Below are 18,876 nucleotides of genomic sequence, written 5' to 3'. Positions count from 1 at the left end.
GATTCTGTTCCACTTCCAGGAGAAACTATCTTGTTAATGGAGCACTTGGAAGGGACACCTGTGCACAGTGGTCACATCAAGGAGTGGACCGAGAGGAATCCGACCCTCTCACAAGTACTGCTATACCTTGGAAGGATGGCCGATGACAAACAACTCTGAGGAGCTGAACTCTTATTTCAGTAAGCGGACTGAATTAAGCGTTGAAGATAACTGTGTGCTTTGGGGAGCAAGAGTAATTGTGCCCCCACAAGGGAGATCAAAAGTGCTCACTGAATTACATGGGGCCCACCCAGGTGAATTTCGCATGAAAGGTGGCCGAATATGGATCAGGATATCGTGAGAGAAGTGAAACGCTGCGAACAATGTCAGTCACACCAGAGTGCACCTGCAGAAAGCCCACTGCACCCTTGGGAGTGGCCAGTACTCCCTTGGCTAAAAGTTCATATTGAATATGCAAGTTTATTCGAAGGAGAAATGTTCCTTGTGGTTGTTGACGCCTATTCAAAATGGTTAAATGTACACTGTATGAAGTCCACCACATCTACAGCCACAACTGAGAAACTGAGAGAAATCTTTGCAATACATGGCCTACCGACAACACTTGTCAGTGAAAATGGTAGTAATTTCACTAGCTCTAAATTCGAGGAATCTGTGAAGAAGAGCGGTATCAAACACAACAAGGTGGCAACATATAACCCTACATTAAATGGATTGGCAGAGCGTGCAGTGCGAATCTTTAAAGAAGGCTACAAAAAGGTGGCGGATGAAAGTATGTGAACAAAGTTATCGCGATTCCTCCTAAGTTATCGAACCACCCCTCATAATATGACTGGAGTTCCACCAGCAGAGTTACTATATCTAATGAAAGGGAAATTACGCACACATCTGGATCGACTTGTTCCAATTGTAGCGGATCGTGCTAGGAACAAACAGTCCCAACAGAAGGTAGCACATGACTATCATGTTCAGGAGAGGGAGATTCAAGAGGGTCAAGCTGTTTATGCAAAAGATTTCCGATACAAGAAAATCTGGATCCCAGGAACTGGTCCGGTTCGGTGTTAGCTCGTGTTCAGTAAGATGATGGAACTGTCCTTCGGCGACACCAAGACCACGTTAGAAACCGTTAAAGCGAAGTTGTGACGCAGCAAGCCTCAAGTGACAAACTAGAAGTAGTACCTGTGGTCTTACCTGAATTTGTTACAGCTCCACCTGTCACTGGTGTTAGCGAGCAACAAGATATTCCAAAGTCTCCATTAGCAGTTACTGTTGAGACATCCGTCGAAGCAAATTCTCAGAGAACACGCCCAGTGCAGAATAGGGCTTGACTTAGATATCTGGCCCCAGTTGTTCAAAGGCCGGATAACTTTTTCCGGTGGATAAGGCGCTTTTCAGGGTCTAAAAAATACTTCACGTTAAATGTTGTCCAAGGTTTTCGTACACTCCCAAACTAAGCTGTGGTTAGAGTGTTCATATTCGCTTGCACAAGAGGAAATATTGAAATCTTTGCACAGATTGAAACTGTCGGATAGTGACTTATCCACTGGATAAAGTTATCCGGCCTTTGAACAACTGGGGCCTGAGGGACTGCATCTGTGAACTGTGATTTTTACACTTAGGACAGCTATTAACTTAGTGAACTGTTAGGTTTGTTATTTGTTCCAGTTTGTCATACGTTCCCAGGAGACAATTGATTTGTGATTTAGAGGGGAGGAATGTGGCGATTAAGAGCCTTTATATGATCAGTTGCGTGACATTGCATTACCTCCATGATTACCGCCGACCGGTTAGCTCAGTTGATTGAGCATCGAACTGCCGTGCGGGAGGTCGTGGGTTCAAACCCCGGCCGGACCAACACTCAGGGTCTTGAAATAACTGAGGAGAAAGTGCTGCCTTTGTTATGACATCTGCAAATGGTTAGACTTCCTAGTCTTCTCGTATAAGGACGATAAACCGTAGGCCCCGTCTCACAACACTTCAATGTTCATAACCCTGTGGGACGTTAAAGAACCCAGACACTAATCGTAAAGAGTAGGGCATGGAGTTCCCGGTGTGCTGGTCTGGTCTTTGTGCAGTTTCATGATTTCATGGGTTGGGAGGGTAGGATGAGGTCGCTAATGGACATATGCTGATGTAAACCGCATTTGAATATATGTAAATAGAAAATGCGGTATATAAATGCATTACCATTATCACGTGATGTATATCGTGTTTCGCTTGTGAATAAATTAGTGTGTGTTGAACATAACTCATGGCAGGACATTACAGTTATTAACCTGGAGAATTATTTCGGAGAACTATGCTGACAAGAGCGGCGAATCAAAGCCGGAACGAGGGCAATAGCTTGGCGGCTGGAATAAAACATTTTCTTGATGATGATGTGATTGTCCAATTAATAGACGAAATTCTTGACCAAAACGAAGGCTCGAGAGACGGAGCCGTACTTGATAAGCCGAGCTGTAAATCGAAAGGGAAATGAAAGGGACCAATCGACCAAAGTCTTCGTCGAAAAAGGCAAAGAAATTGCCATGGACACCCGAAACCGTAGTTGAACTACTTTTGAAATATACCAAAGAGTACAAGACGAAGTGTGAATATAGTGGCGTCGATTTCGAAGCGATGGCTTCAGGTTTCCGCGGCTTTGTTGGCAGACAACCCTACACATGTAGAGGAGGGCTAGCTATCTCATGGTCGTAACGAGGTATATTTCTTCCCGGCTGATCCCACATTTTGGCCTTAAATTTTGATCCATTATTTCAAAATCTTTATCAATCTTGATCCCTGATCACTTGAAAATTAGTTGATCCCTTGGATTCAGCTAATACGCGAAAACTGGGTCGGACAAACGGCGTATGATTATTGCTTGGTTAAACCTGAATAAACTACAAAATGGGTCAAAATGAAGTGTCGCTTGAGTTATTTTTTAAACTTAGTCCCAGCATTCACGAAATGGAAAATTACTAAATGTGGATTTGACTCCCGTAGTCATTTCTTCAAGTTATGGTTTCCTATCGGCACAATAGTTCCATTTCACTGGTTGACCAACTCAGTTCAGTCGCACATCTAGTCATAACTCACTATCTGCTTATCCTAATCGTACTGGTCTTGATTTTTTTCTGGTTGGGTTACCCTGTCACATAATTGGAAGATGTTGCCAGCTCACAGCTGAGATCGTTTACGCTTAAATCTAAAAAGAAGGTGCCTGCAAAAGGCTTAAGTGTGCGTAACGCACGATGGAGCTATGAATCCGGCATTCCGTTCTAAAGGTTCTTTATCAGAAAGACTAGACGTTTCTCAAAATGAAGTCTTCTGATATTATCTTGCCATAAACTATATCCATCCTTACTTGTAAGTAGGAAAACGAGATCACGATGAGGTCTGTTTGAAATAGATAATGGCTACCGTGGGGCTTGACCAACGATCTAGGAAACTACAGTGACCGAAAAAAAAAAAAAAGCCAAAAAAAAAATACGAAATCGATGCGATAGACAACGTTTCAAACGATTCGAAAACGAGAACTCAACTCAACGGAGTTATTTCAAAAACCTAGCTCAAGAAACGAAAAGGTGACGGAGAAACCAATTACATACTAAATGAGGCGGTAAAGCTTGAATATCTGAAAGTATACAAAAGCAAACTAAGTGTTAGGAAAATAAACGGAAACTAATAGACAATCGGAGTAGACGGAAAAGTGCGGACGCGAAGCTTAACGAAACAAGGGTTTCAAATGACCATTATTGTTCTAAAATCCAATAGAAACATAAAAGTCTTTTGTCCATACAGTATTTCACAGAACCAGAGTAACTAGATGGTCCTTGCCGCACCAGACTGAGAAAATACCAATTAAATTTGGCTCAACTCTGCAGAGTTGAAAAGTCGAAAATGCTTGGAAGGGGTCTATTTTTCGTACATTCACACTGACGAGCAATGTTGAGCGACTCGTACGTAAGTGAAATTGAATTGAAGTTTGCTTGAATTTTGGATTGCGGATTAGACAAAGTGTAAAGAACAATAGCGTGAAAATACCATTTTACTGCAACATTAAGAAATAGCGGTTGACAATACCAGCAAGAAACTACGATAAGTTATCTTCATTTATTTTATTTATTTTTCATCATTAAGTGCGTTTACCAGATTTCGGCAATGTTGGGGTGTGAGTTTAATTTGTTTGTAGACAATGCGTTTTTTAGAGGACCTTTCAAGTTTTTGTTTTTAACGGGATAATTAGATAATTCATGAAATATTGAAAAACATATTTTGTGAACCAGTTTCTGGCGTGCACTCACAATCTCTAACAGAAAACACATTTCACCTGTCCATGTTTGTTGGAAATTACTTATCTTAGTTTCTTTTTTGCTGTATGACTTGATGATTGTTTGAAAGTTAATTTTAATAACGTAATGTTTTCTTAAATGCAAACCAATCGGCAAAAGATTAGCAATCAAAATTGACTTCAAAAATCGAAAAAGCTAAAAGTTAACACTGGCTTTAAAAAAACTATATCATGAAGTTTTGGTTATTTCTGTAACCTTCTTCAGCCAAGAATGTAACCTTTATAAGGATGTAAATTGAAATGTATATTCCGTAACAAATACAACGATAATTACGCAATTTACCCTTGTGCTGAAATGGAAGAGTATTTTATCTTTAGTTCTTAATTTTGGTTACTTTTAGAATTCTGGCTATCACTCGCTTAGCCGTTACGTTTAATAGATCAATTAAAGATACTCTTAAAAATTTTGAATTTAGGTACATCTTAAGCAGCAGACATTTAAGTTTGGCATGACGACTAACTGTAAGCTTTTTAGGTCTCTTACCTTGTACCGTAGTCTCAAGTTTAGAAGATGTTGGAGCGTTTTCAGACCTCACCATTGATATCATTATTGCAGCTAAAACTAAAGCGGCAATAGCTACCAGGCAGGCAATGAAAATAGCGAAGGCTTTAAAGAACATCAGTCGGCGGTCACTTGTAGTTGATGCCATTATACAGCAACACTAATTCGATGCTTATTTCAAAACAAATTAAAAGTTAGCTATCATTAAGTATTGGTATAACGAATAATGTTGAGCGAACCGTGAGTGAATTTAAAATGAAGTTTGCATGAATTGCGGATTAGACAGAGGGTAAAGAACAATAGCGTGAAAATACCATTATACAAGAAACTCCCTTGGGTTTACGCGATTGTGCAATGTTGCTCCAGTTGGAATCTAAGCTGGATTATAGAGAATGTGTTTTTTTACGGGACCTTTAAACCTTTTTTTCATTTTCACCAGGCTAATTAGATAATACATGAAATATCAAAAAGCGTATTTTGTGAGTCGGTTTCTTGGCGCGTGCACACAGTCTCTAACAGAAAACACATTTCACGGGTCCATGTTTGTTGGAAATTACATTGCCTTAGCTTCTTTTTCGCCGATTGAATGTTTGATATCGTAATGTTTTCTTAAGGATAACACCAGTCGGCAAAACCTATAGCAATCAAAGAAAAAAGCTCCCTTGGGTTTACCCGATTCGGCAATGTTGTGCCAGTGGCGGAGATTAAAGCAAGTGACACACTAGCTTGGCGATTTTAAACGCCGATCGCCGCGATCGGCGAAAACTAATCTGCAGGTTCGCCCGGTGCAGTGATTGCGATTTTCGCCGATCGCCGCGGTCGGCGTATAAAATCGCCGATATCTGGCGTGTCAGATATCGGCTAAATTCGCCGGCATTCGCCAAGTGTCCCCCTCCCACGATTTTTTACGGTCATTGCTGCGAATTGCTAGTAAAGCTAACCCATCAGTCAAAACTGCCACAACGTCGCGATCGGCGAGAAAAATCGCCAAATGTGTTCGCATCAATCGCTGGCGGCGATCAAATTCGCCGCAATCGGCGTATAAAATCACCAGGTGTGTCGCTGGCTTAAGCTGGATTTTAGAGAATGCGTTTTTTTACAGGGCCATTCAAGTTATTGTTTTTAATGGGCTCAGATTAGAATTATCACTTATTCGGCTTATGACTTTTGACTATGTTAAAAATCGTGCCCATCGCCTCTCCTCCTCATCGGATCTATATTAGGGAGCTTATAAGCAGCGACGACGGCAACGGCAACGAGAACGTCACCTGAAAATATAACTATAATTTGTGCTACTTCGCGATTATTTCAACTCGCTCAACTTCTACAGAAACGGCAAACTATCCCAGTAACCAAACTGGTAGGAGTGGCGTTCAAGTTAAGAAAGAAAATGAAAAGTTCACCGTCGTGTACTCACGTTCTCCAAAACAAAAACAAAAAAAAAACAACATAGAATTTGGTCATTTCACGTTGTTGTTTTGCAGAGGACAGCAAAGAAATGTACCAAAATGAAATGTAGAACGCACGGGTAGAGCGATTGTTTTTGCTCAATAAACCTGCTGTTTTGTGGCGTTGTCTTCGTGGTCGCCGTCGTCGTTACTTAAGCTCCCTATTCACTGACGAATGCAACAACCTGAAAAATAACTACTCTTATGATCCTTCTACAAGGGTAACCCAAAACAACGTAATTCATATCTTTGTTCGAATTTGTACTTATTTAAAATAACAAACTATTCACTTCATCGATTTAATACCCCATGTTCAAGTTCTAGCTGGAACTTTGGTCAGACTTTATTGTAACCAAAACCAAAATTCAAACGTACTGTTTTTCTTTTGTCTTGTTTTTTCTTTACCCAGCCAATCGAACGTAATTCAGTCTAACACAATCGATCCCAATCCTAGAATCGAATCTGATTGAGTTCAGTAATCAAACGCGGTCGAACTCACAAAACTCTTGATTGCTCAGTTTACTGGGAAGCTCGTGTCGACGATTCAGTTCCGAACTCCATCGAGCTCAGTTCACTGGATTAAACTTGACTGAGTACGATTTTGCGAACTCAATCCTTTAGGTTAAGTTCGATCGCATGGTTGGGCAATCGAACTCATAGAAATTCTTCAATCTTTAATTAGATTGAGTTCGATTGCCGATCGTTCGATTGGCTACGCCTGGTGTACTCGCCGCTATTATTGCACTTTCGAACCCAGGCTGAGTTTCCCTGTTGAAGACACTAGAAGAGTTACAGTCAATCCACGTCACCCGTGTCCGGTATTTTTGAATTTTGAACGGAGTTTTGAAATTTACATGTCAGTATTAAACATCGCCAACGAGATTTTAAGGTTTCCGTAGAAATTTCCCTAGTTTATTGACGGTATAAAGCTATGAATTTTTCTGTACATTACAGCATTAAGTATTTCAAGAATAACAATTGTTTCCCAAGTATTTTGAATCTTTTTTTTTCTGTTAATGCGTCTTTTTTGAAAAGATTTTTAGAGAAATGTTCAACATTCCATTCGTATGTCGGACATTAAAAAGAGAAATTCGAATATTCTTTTCATTCCCGGAAATACTGGAAGCTTTTTCGGCTATCACATTGATTGTCCCAGAAAAGAAATCTGTCAATCATTCGAGAATGTATAGGGAGCATGCGTGAAAGTAGTTCAAGTCCATTCAACTTCCGCCACATTGAAATGTGGACAAGTCACTAGATGTGTTTTTTGCCTGAAGAGAGAGAGAATACCTTGCTAATGATTGTTTTATCACTGTCAGTATTTGTTTGTAGTTTAAAAGGTCCATTTTTTAAATTTTGAAACAGTATATCGAAAGGAAAGAAGGACGTTTCGTTCAATTTGCGAAAGCACCGTCCTTCCTTCGCACCATACAACAGAAACAATGGCAAGCGATCGCGAAAAGGTATTTCTGGCGATCGTTTGCAGTCCGATGGGAACCTGGCTGAACGATAAAAATAAGATAAAAACTACCATTAATCTGTTCCCTTGTTGCTGTTACCCGTATTATTGTTAGGTTATTGCCAAGTGGTTTAATTGTTTATCGGCGTGTAAATTTAATGCATCAACCTCAAGCACAGTTGCCATAAATCAAGGGCGGAAGATTTGTCCTTTTTACAGCCCATTTTCCTAGTGTTCAATAAAACAATGCGTTATAAAAGTCCTAATTTAAATTACTGATTTCGAGGTAATTTAAAAAAAGGCAAATTTCGAAACGCACGTATTCTGATTAATCTACTACGTTGAGATAAAAACGTGCATTAACAAAAATCCTTATCATTCCACGTTACCAATATTCAGAACTTCATTGTCGTTTATTTGACAGTGGTTGTTTTGTAAGCGTTAATGAGCGAACAAAAAGTGAAATAAAATTCTCAATAAAGTTCCACAATATTACTCAACAAAAACTGAAATTGACTTTAATATAATGAATAATTGATTTGGTGGTTAAAATACCCTCTGATAAGCCTCAATATTTGAATTGATATGCACGCATAAGATTACAAAGCCGATAAATCAATCATAGTCACTGTTTCGGGTGGTAAAACCATCGGTTAATTTTTAAATTGACCAGTTTATTAGTCAAACCAAGGGTAAACAAAATCCTGATTTGTCATTGTATCTGAAGGTCTATTTACTTAAATATCATTAGGATACAAACCTAATTTTCGGTGCGCACGAATTTCCACGTGTCCTTTAGTTAAGCTGTCGTCGTGGTCGAGGGAAAATGACGCTTGCCTTTGCACTTATTCCCTTCTTTTCCTGTGTATTCTTAGCACAAGGAAACTACAAATGGCCTGAAGGTAAGATCATTAGCTGTACCAGGATTATTTTGAAACTTCAGATCCTTTCGCAGCCCATTGAAAACAGGGAAAATTATGATAGAGTGATAAGATTTTGCAAACTGCTTAAAATACGAGCTGAACCCTAGCTGGAAAAGTATTGATAGCTTTCATTTGAATAGTCACCATTGAGAATTTTGCTTACAAACTGAAAGACTGACACTTTCCGTACACCTGAATTAACTGGCTTATTCAAAGTTAGACCCTTGGAGCCGGAATGGATTTAATTTTCGTTGAATAAAATAAATTTTCTTTAACGATCTAATAATGTTCATCTTTGAGCACTAATCTTACAACTCATTCTTCTAATTTTCTATTCTAAAAACCTGGTAATTTAATGTTCGGCATTTTTGAAATTCCACCTTTAAAGATAACTGGTATTGACAAAGTATCAATTGCTATCGAATTAGCTTACCAGTCAGTAAAATGAAAATTGAGAAATTAACGGAAACAAGCTAAGGCAAAATCGTTTTAAACTTATGTACTGATGGACATATTGACGCTAAAAACCCCGAAAAGCAAAAATATATATATCGCCTGAAAACTGAAGGTTTCTCAACTTTTATGGACTGAAAAGTCCATTTTTTTCCAAATACAAACGCAGCTATTATTATTAATTTCTGTTTACTTGAGCTTATATCAACACACGAGGTCCAAAAGTCTATACGAATCTAAATCTGCCTTTGTACTCGACAGCAAATATTTAGTAAGTTTCTCAGGTTGTGCTTCAAAGTTTCATTCGTTGTCACATGTTAACTCTGGATATGCAAACAAAACCTGCTCGTAGTTTTAATGATATTACTGGTACGGAATTCTTCATTTTTGTTTGTCTTTTTTCCTGCTTGCTTTTATAGCACGAAACATGTAGCCCGCTCTTTGAATTTAAAACGTATTTACTGTCGATCTGCGTTAGTAGAAACCCAAGTAGCGGTCCAAGTTATATTCGATCAGAATTTGGGTATTGCTTTGCGAAAACCAACAAATTTGAGTTGATTTCCTGTAAGGACGCTGTCCTCAAATCCTACAAATAGTTACAGTAAAAGAACTAAATCCATTCATTATTCGTATGTCTGAACAATGGAAATACGAAACTCAACTCAGTGTGTAGATTATTAGTTTCTTCCATAGGCAGGAGGAAGGCTTTATTGATTTTTCTGGGTTGTTTGTTTTGGTCCCTTAACTGGAATTAAAGAAAAACCTCCACAGTTATAACAAATTGGCGTAAATGAATGCGGTATCATTTATTTTGACTGTTAGATTTCCCGCGTCCTTCTAAGTTTGTGAAGCCACATACTGACTCCGAATGCAAAACATATTTTGTATACAGCGAATTATACAATTATTAGGGAGCTTAATCAGATAGCAGCGTCGACGGCGACGGCAACGGGAACGCCACAAAACAAAACGTGCAGGGCCATTCGGTATTTTTGTGCATTAAGCACAAAAACACCGAATGGCCCTGCACGTGCGTTTTATGTTTTGGTACATTTCTTTGCCGTCATCAGCAAAACAGCAACGTAAAATGACCAAATTCAAGGTTTTTCTGCGAATGTGAGCACAAGACGGTGAAATTTTTCATTATCCTTCGTTACGTGAACGTCATTGCTATCAATTTAGTTCCCAGATACCTCGCCCACATTATACAATTTGAACGAATTGGAATAATCACGAAGTACTACACGTAACGCGAACGTATATTTTCAGCGAAGTTTTCGTTGGTGTTGCCGTCGTCGTTGCTAAAGCTCCCTAATGATGACAACCATATGACGTCATAATCCAAAATGCCAGCGAACTATAATTTTACGGGCGAAAATAACCCATAATAGGCCATTTTCATGATGGCGTCATTTGACTACAACTACCAGAATTCATTTTGTTTTCCTTTTCAAGTTCAAATTTTGTAATCTCAGTGGAGAGCAAAGAACAATAGCTCTAATTAGCATGAGAAAACAAAAAACTGAGGGATTCTGGTAGTTGTAGTCAAATGACGCCATAGTGAAAATGTCCTATTATATCCAGTTTCTTTCGACACTGGAATATTGTTTCCATGTTTGCTACGTTTCAAGGAATTTGACATCAGAAAAGCGAGAAACCGATGTTTACTTTTAATAACCCGGCATTATTTTGGGAATTAGCAATTATATTGTGCGGCTTAAATTGTGTTGCACGCATTTACTTGTTTATTGTTCTGTTAGAAAATGAAGGTGCACGCATTTACTTGTTTATTGTTTTGTTAGAAAATGAAGGAGTGGAAGGTCTGTACCAAGGTGACATACTTCTCAACGAAAAGCAGCGAAATGCCATGAGGACGGGAAATACGAGAGGCCTGGGTAATAGACTATGGCCCGGTGGAGTGGTGCCATATGCAATTTCAAAAGACATTGGTAAGGAACGTTTGAAAGTTAAGCAGTTAAATAGTTTTACTCGGGCCGTAAGGCGGCACGAGGTAAGTTTTCGGTCGCGTTATCAATTTTTTTTTTATTTTTTTGGTTGCGATGGGCCGAGAGATAAGACTTCGGGCCACGAGTTAAGTTCTCGGTCACTCTTTTTGTACTCGGGCGGCATGAGTTAAGTTTTTGGTCGCGTTATCAAATTCTTTTATTTCTTTTTGGTAGTCGCGATTTTCCGCAACCCATTTTTAGACATGGTATGCCCCTTATGCATCCCAGGTAATTATAACTCGGCACCTCACGGCCGGATTACTAAGAACGCGACCGACAACGTAGCTCATGACACGAAGTCTTATGCGTTAATCGATAGATACAGAGGTATAATGAAGCAATAAGTAACCACCAGATAAAATTGCATTATTTGCAGTACGATTAAAATACAGGGGAAAACATTTGTTAAGTAGAATACCTTGTGCTTCATACCGGAATGCTTTCATTCCCGGGCTTTAATCCTTACGTTTTCACCTTTGATTTGGAGACAGAATTATGTTCAAAACGAACCGAGAGTCATATAAAGTAAATATCTGTATGACCCCGAGCATTGATGACGCTAACAACAATTTCCGGTATACAACACTTTACAACACTTTATTAAAACAGACAGTTACAAGCTGTTTATGTACTTATGGTATGATCGTTGTGTGCGTGTGAAGGCCACATTCAATTAAAAGTGCTCTACGCTTTCAACCAAATCTTGTGGTGATCACTGGCATTATATTAAAACGCAAACTTTTGCAAGCGTTTTCCGTCATCATTGTTCAAGTCCGGACATTTGCAGGTTTGAACAGAAATGATTTAAAGTAGTCATTAAGAATTTCCGAGATACTTCTCTCTATAAATGCTAAAGTCTTAATATTTTTAGTCATTTGACCTGGGGTCAAATGAACAGACGCGAAGAAACTACATCTGTTATGTGCCTATTTTTATAGTGTCTTTTGTGCATGACAAGTTTCTCCCTGTAATTCATTCTGACTGCAAGAAATGCAATTCTATCTGGTGGTTTCTTATTGCTTCACTATATCTCTGTATCTATCGATTTGGGGGACTTAACGATGGTGGAGGTTATCACTGTCAAAAGACTGTAAGCTTACGCACCGGGCAGTCGAATATGGCCCGAGTATAGGCTGAAAACAGCTTTTTGTTTTATATCGATTACTTTCTGAGTCTCTCAGATGCAAGTGTATGTTTCCTGAAGTCGGAGTGTCACTTTGGAAACGAGACGAACTCGCGGGTGAAATCAACTGCAAATGGCGAATATCTTATAAATTAAATATTAACTATTCAGTATACTTTTTGAAGTTCTTTGCTTACATTTCCACCGTTTGCATTTACAGCATCGAGTGACGGCCTTATTTCTATGCTCAAGCAAGCTTTCTATGAATGGGAACAAAATACCTGCATCAAGTTTAAACCCAGGACCACCGAGAAAGCTTATCTGTTGTTTACATATGGAAGGGGGTAAAACTAATTCCGAGCTGGTCTTGTAATTTTTATCTATCCTAAAGCTTATTCATGTGAGCCACTGCGATGCTTCGAATTTTGCTGCACGCAACAAAATGTAACCTATTGATTCTAGCCTTAACCCTATAGGGTGGACGCAGTAGGCATCTAAGTGGAAGAAACACTATGGAATCCCTGAAGAATAAAAACAATTTGCGCGTGTATTGTTACTTTTATCATTAAATTTCAAATGGGCAGTAAGTTGTTTAGTGTTTCAACATCATTCAACATTTTACGCTCTCTGTTTAGGGCGCGTTCTTCTGGGACTCAGTCCCGGACTAGAAATACTCGGAATAGACGGTACTTGTGTTCTTTTGGGAGCTATTCCGTTTTCGTAATGAAAGAATATCATTCTGCTCCCGATAGCAGAATTAACAGGATGAAGGGAATACGGTTTACTCGGAATAAACAGAATACACGTTCTTTCGGGAAATCTTACGCTCAAGTGCGTGTACAGACATAGTAGTTCTCAGGCCACCTCCGAGATGGGTATTCTGTTTCCAGATTTTAGGAGTGTTCTTTTCGAAATTAAAATTCCCTGTATTCTGTTATTACTAAACCGGAATAAGTATAGCTAGAATAGCTCCTTATAAAATGCAGCCTTATACATTTTTATGATAGCTTTTTAACCCATTTGTTAATTTGATCTTATTGCTGTTATGCGCATATGAAATTATTTCTATTGTACATGCGCAATATAAATTTTATATTTATTTATTTATTTATTATATTATATTATATGAGTTGGTGTTAGGTTAGTTCAGGACACTGAAGACCACTACTAGGATGATGGCGATGCCTTGATATATAGTGACTGTAAAGACGACAATTTTTTTTAAAATCTCATTCAAAGAACCTACGAAATAAGTAATAAAAAGCACCTTTTAACGGCAATGTCCTCATCTTTTTTTTAGATGCTTTTCCTACGTCGGTTACCAAGGAAACCAGCAAATACTCAGTCTTGGCAAAGATTGTTGGCAATTACAAACTATACGTCATGAAATTGGTAAAGAGTGCCTCGGCATAACATTAATGGTTTTATCATATCAGGGATTAAAAGCATACTTAGCAAACTCGGGGAACTACTGATGTAAGAGCTAAGAGATTTTCTAACATCATTGCATGAAATTATGATATATGCACAACATCAGCCTTAAGAATTATATGGAAACCTACTCCATTAGCTATTTCTGCAAATCGTCTATTTATTCAACTTACAGCAACAATTGAAACATGGTTGCACGGAGAAAGAGTTGGGAGAGGGTGACCGAGCAAAGAGATTCTTTCACCAGGGTCCTTCAGACCACGTTATTTTTTTTTTCGGGGGGGGGGGGGGGGGGGGTGGCGTAATGGAGCAATGCCTGTTCGTTATCAAGTATTATGGTTTGCTCAGACTGATTCAGATATCTTATATCCCTGGTATATATTGGGCTGACATTAGCTTTTATTTATTGGCTTACCTTGGTCTGACATGTATCATTGATTCATTGATCCTTGGACATAGTACCCGACGAGCAAACACATCCTTTCCGTGGTACAGCTAGAAGTGGTGGTGGTGGTGGGGTGGGGAGGTGAGGGTGGTGGAGGTTGATTGCGACCTCTCGTAAGGTTTCTTGCCGCTTTAAGATAAGTTGATAGCATTCAATTTCTGATGGACAGTTCAGTGATGTAATCATTTTGAGTTTTGGCGCTGCTTGCTTTCTCTGAAATCATCCAAAAATATGGGGTAGAGGGCAACCATCTTACATTTTACTCAAACGTTTTTCCATGATAAGCATTCAAAATATGACTTAATGTAACAGTTTTTGCCAGATGTTATAATTTCACACTTTCGTTCGAAAATAGGTGAAAAGCACATGTTTTTGTTAAAAAGGCTACACTTAAAATTTAACTTATGAAAATCTAACCTTAGATTCTGGCCAAACTTTGCCGAAATGCACGTAAAGGCTGGTTTCCATATGATCGCAGACGATCGCAGACCTTATTGCGATCTGCGATCTGCGATCTGCGATCCGCGATCATATGGAAACCAGCCTTAAAAGGAAAACGAATATCTACTGCAAAAACAACAAAAGGAAGCAAAAAAAAAAAAAAAAATCAAATAAAAGCGTTAGGTATAGGTACCATCCAATGCTCTCTTTGCCCCTTCTTGAAACGTCAGGGTCCGGAGGTTCAGTTAGTAACAACTTAATGGCGTTTAGATGTAATTCGCTGCTCTAAAACACAACTACTCCGTACGGATGATTTATAACACATGTCATCTTCCTGTACCCAGGACACGCTTTGGGGTTCTTTCATGAACAAGCCCGGCCTGATCGAGACATGTACGTCACAATTCACAAGGAAAACATCAAAGCAGGTAAAATATCATTTTTATTTTCGTGCTTTATCTTTTGTTCTGCCAGTTATTTCCCGCGTCACTGACAGCTCAAAGTAATAGAAATAATAGAATTAAACTTTGCAATAGGTTGTACCTGAACATGCTGATCATAGTTCCGTGATTAAAATAATGGGGTCACCTGGCTAGTTTTTATTTGAAGCTAATCACGATGTTTGCACGATAATCTTTGGGTCTTTCGTCACTAGGTATAGCCGAGGGTAATTTGGAGCCCATCCAGTCAAGCCTGCGAGACCTTGTTTGACGTCGCTTTACGGCTATTTTCCACCAGAGCTCGCGTTTAGTTTACTTCTTGACCAAAGACAAATGTTGTGTTTCTGTGTTTTGATAAGTTACGATTTACTTTAGGGAAGGCTTCGAATTTTGATACGATGACGCCTGCGCAAATGCAGTCCTGGATGCCGTTTGGTACCCCGTATGACCTCTTCTCTATTATGCATTTCTCGTCTCACGCGTTCTCAAAAAACAAGAAACCTACAATCACGCCCAAGAATAAGGTAGGTCAAGGTTGTCTACAATTATTCCATTTTTAATTTTATTTGATTGTTTAAGAGGCCACCAGAATAGTGTATAAAGTACTTCAACGATCTGCTTTTTCACACTTATGTTCTCTAGATCTGCAAATTAACAGAGTAATATAACTTAATGATAATGATGATGATAAGGATAGTAACAATAATAATAATGGTAATGGCCCTTGTCAACGGAGGTCTGAAGAAGTTTATCAACATAACATCTGGCAAGTCCAAAAGATCGCTTCATCCTCTCGCAATAATCCACATGTGGCGTATGACTGAGTATTGTCAATCAAGTAACACCTTAGTAATAGTGCCTCATGTCCATAGGTTGGACACGGCCCTACTGGACGTAAAACAGGATGCACAAAGATTTTATATAATCAATTTATGATAAAAATAATTATTATAATTTCTATAATAGTAACACCCATTTATCCTCGACAGTGTTTACAGCACAAGACGCTCGTGGGGTCGAGCATTTAACTTGTCAAACAAATAGTAGAAATAAATAACTTAATATGGTTACTAAAAATCCTAACTGGCAGAAGGCAAACCAGTTGGCTAATTACAATAGTCGCCGAGGTGTAGAACGCGAGGCTATCGAGAAACAACTCCAGCCAGCAGAACTTATACCCTGGACCTCCGTAATTTAAGTCCGGAGCCCTAACCTAGCCTCTCATTCACGCTGTCTTCCACCCCTGCTGTAGGCCGCTATTCCACTTTATCACCGAGGCCTGAAATGCATTGTTATCAGTTCGTGTACAGCGAGATTGAGTGGAATTAATAACTGTTCTTAAAAACAGTTATAGCAATCGCAGATAAGACAAAACGTTTGATGGATTATGTTTCACAACTGACGCTGACTAAGAGACGGTAGGATGCCAAAAAGGCGCTAGCGCTGAGTTGGCTATAATTTTCCCATATCCAACAAACACGAGTGGGAAAAAATAGTCAAGAAATATCGCCACCAGATCTTACTGATTTTCTTTTGCAAGAAAGACCAGAAGACGATTGAACAATCCCTATTTCCCATGGCCGCTGAGCCAATCAGAACGCTTGATTTGCAATTACCTAACGATCCAGACTTTTAAAAAGCTGATTATCTATAAGTAGGTTACCAACCACAGCCCCTTTGTTGGTTTTAACCAGAGAATGTTCTGATAAATATATTTGGTATCCTAAAAATTGAGCTAGGTGCGTAGTTAAGCAGTGAGCTATTTTTGATAACCATTCGTGTTGATGCTGGGATAATCAGATCTTTTTAACACTAACTTCTGGAGAAACAGTCATTTTTCTTTTTGTCAACTTCTTTGCAGATCCGCCTTTGGAATATTGGTCAAAGAGGGTACATCAGCAGCTTGGATCTGCAGCAAATAAACCTTATGTACAACTGCCCAGGAAGTAAGTCCATATCTAGTCCGGTAAAACTGCACAGAAGGGAAACGACTTCCTGTCTGATTTAGGGAACAAATGGCTAGTGAGAGAGAGGGACTGAGGAGCTCTCTGCTGGACCAAAAATGTAAACCGACAGCTTAGTGGCCATTCAAACTACAAAAAAACACTTTGTGTTTAACTGCGTACTGATTCCTCGGACTCCTCCATAATAAGACGAAATTCGGGAGCAAGGTTACTTCTACCTTTTTTTTGCTAAGAAGAAATTCGAGAGTAAGGTTACCTCTAACTTTTCTTTTTGCCAGTAAAAACGAACGCGACGTACGCATAAGCACAAGCAAAAGAAAAAGGAAAAATTTTGATCCTTGTGTTTGCGCTCTTGCTCCTGCTTGCGTCGAGGCCGTTTTTACGGTGAAATAAGCACTCTTATGCTTGTACTTGTGCTTGTGCTCTTTGTAATTGTAATTTATTTAGCCACGAAGCAGCAAAGAGCTCTCGGAGCTCGTCCAAAGGTGTTCGCACGTTCCAGGTCGAATTGGAATTTGGGAATGTTGGTTTTTGTGGAGGGAGGAAAACTGGAGTACCCGAAGAGAACCCTGGTGTTGCTTGTGAAAACCAGGCTTTCAGTTGAAACGCCGGACATGTGAATATAAACCTCACTGATAACCTGTTTTGTGATCATTTCTGGAATTTTAGACGCAGCTGGTTACCTTGGAACCCTTTGCGAAGGAGAAAGTGGGAGTATCACGTGTTATGGAGGACGAAAAATCAAGGTCACGTACGCGAACTACGGCAGGAAGAGATTCCAAAAGTGTGGAATGGGGTTCAACACAAATTGTGGGCTACCCTCTTCGTTTGAAACAGTCAGTTTAATTTGATTATATTTGTTCGGTTTTCAGTTGTCCTTTATCCATTTATCGTCAAAATCACCGATCGTTTTTCCAAGGAGATACTACGCTCGTCGAACCTATTCCGTCTTGTAAGCGGGTCCGGGGTTTCATTTTCAAAACATCAGCTTGTATAAACGCTATCATTATGCCAAGAAGGGATCAGAGGAAATCGGCTATTTTTTGTTAAGTGGGTAGAAACTCTTGTGTTCCTCTAGTTATTGCACTGAGGCTTCTTGATAGAGATACACGCCACATGAAGAACCCGGCTCCATTACAACACATTTTGACAAATAGTTGCTTTCTTTTAATTTTTGTTCATGTCACTTGCATATTCTCATGTATGTTTTCTTTACATTGAGCCGCGTTTCGGTTTCTTGTTTTCGGTTTGTTTTATACAATGCCGGGTAACGCATGTATTTTTATTGTAACTCATTATGCATCATCATCATCATCTCTCTTCCCTGAACAGGTAAAAAAGAAGTGTAATGGTCGATCAACCTGCCTTCTTCACGCCTCAGACGAAGAGTTTAAAGACCCTTGTTCTTACACCAAGAAGTATTTGGCCTTCAGATACGAGTGCCACCCTTAGGTAACCACAGAAGTTCCTCTCGACAAATTACTCATTCACTGTCATAAAGCACGAAAGAAAAATTGTTGAAATCATCATGTTGAGTGCGAATATCAGAGTTCTTTTGAGTACCGTGTCTGCATGATAAAATTGAGCCAACTACACTTATCATAGACAATTACACATAGTTTTTCAAGTAATAATTCTGTAGCGTTCGTCCGTTGTACTATCTATAATATGCACTCGTGCAGAAGCCAACTAAATTAAATTTATGACAAGTATTTTTTTCCCATGCCCAGTCAATGATCATTCAATCTATATTAATGTCACTTTCTCATTCAGGAATCGGTTTGGGACCCAACAAAGCAAGCCAATGGTCGCTTAAAGTGGTGTTATGGAAAAAAAAAACAGCATTTAAAACTGATTGTGGGAAATAAAATGTGAAATCTTTGGGAGTTATTCCTTGTGTAGTTACTGGAA

General features: G+C 39.1%; 1 protein-coding gene across 1 annotated transcript; it reads left to right on the top strand.

Annotated features, from left to right (window-relative positions):
• The first annotated feature begins 321 nt into the window (after positions 1-321).
• Positions 322-18,440, top strand: LOC146469862 (protein SpAN-like). The gene is made up of 9 exons (XM_085122668.1): positions 322-769; positions 10,876-11,064; positions 12,465-12,588; positions 13,545-13,636; positions 14,906-14,989; positions 15,377-15,525; positions 16,863-16,947; positions 17,635-17,801; positions 18,298-18,440. Exons 1-9 carry the CDS (start codon positions 322-324, stop codon positions 18,415-18,417), a joined length of 1,458 nt encoding a protein of 485 aa, XP_084978794.1. The 3' UTR covers positions 18,418-18,440.
• Positions 18,441-18,876: the final 436 nt, after the last annotated feature.

Source organism: Pavona decussata, unplaced genomic scaffold (assembly GCF_977016875.1).
Source record: "Pavona decussata unplaced genomic scaffold, jaPavDecu1.1 SCAFFOLD_115, whole genome shotgun sequence".
Lineage (NCBI taxonomy): Eukaryota > Metazoa > Cnidaria > Anthozoa > Scleractinia > Agariciidae > Pavona > Pavona decussata.
Note: the sequence above shows the minus strand (reverse complement) of the source record. Positions and strands in the feature narration are given on the sequence as shown.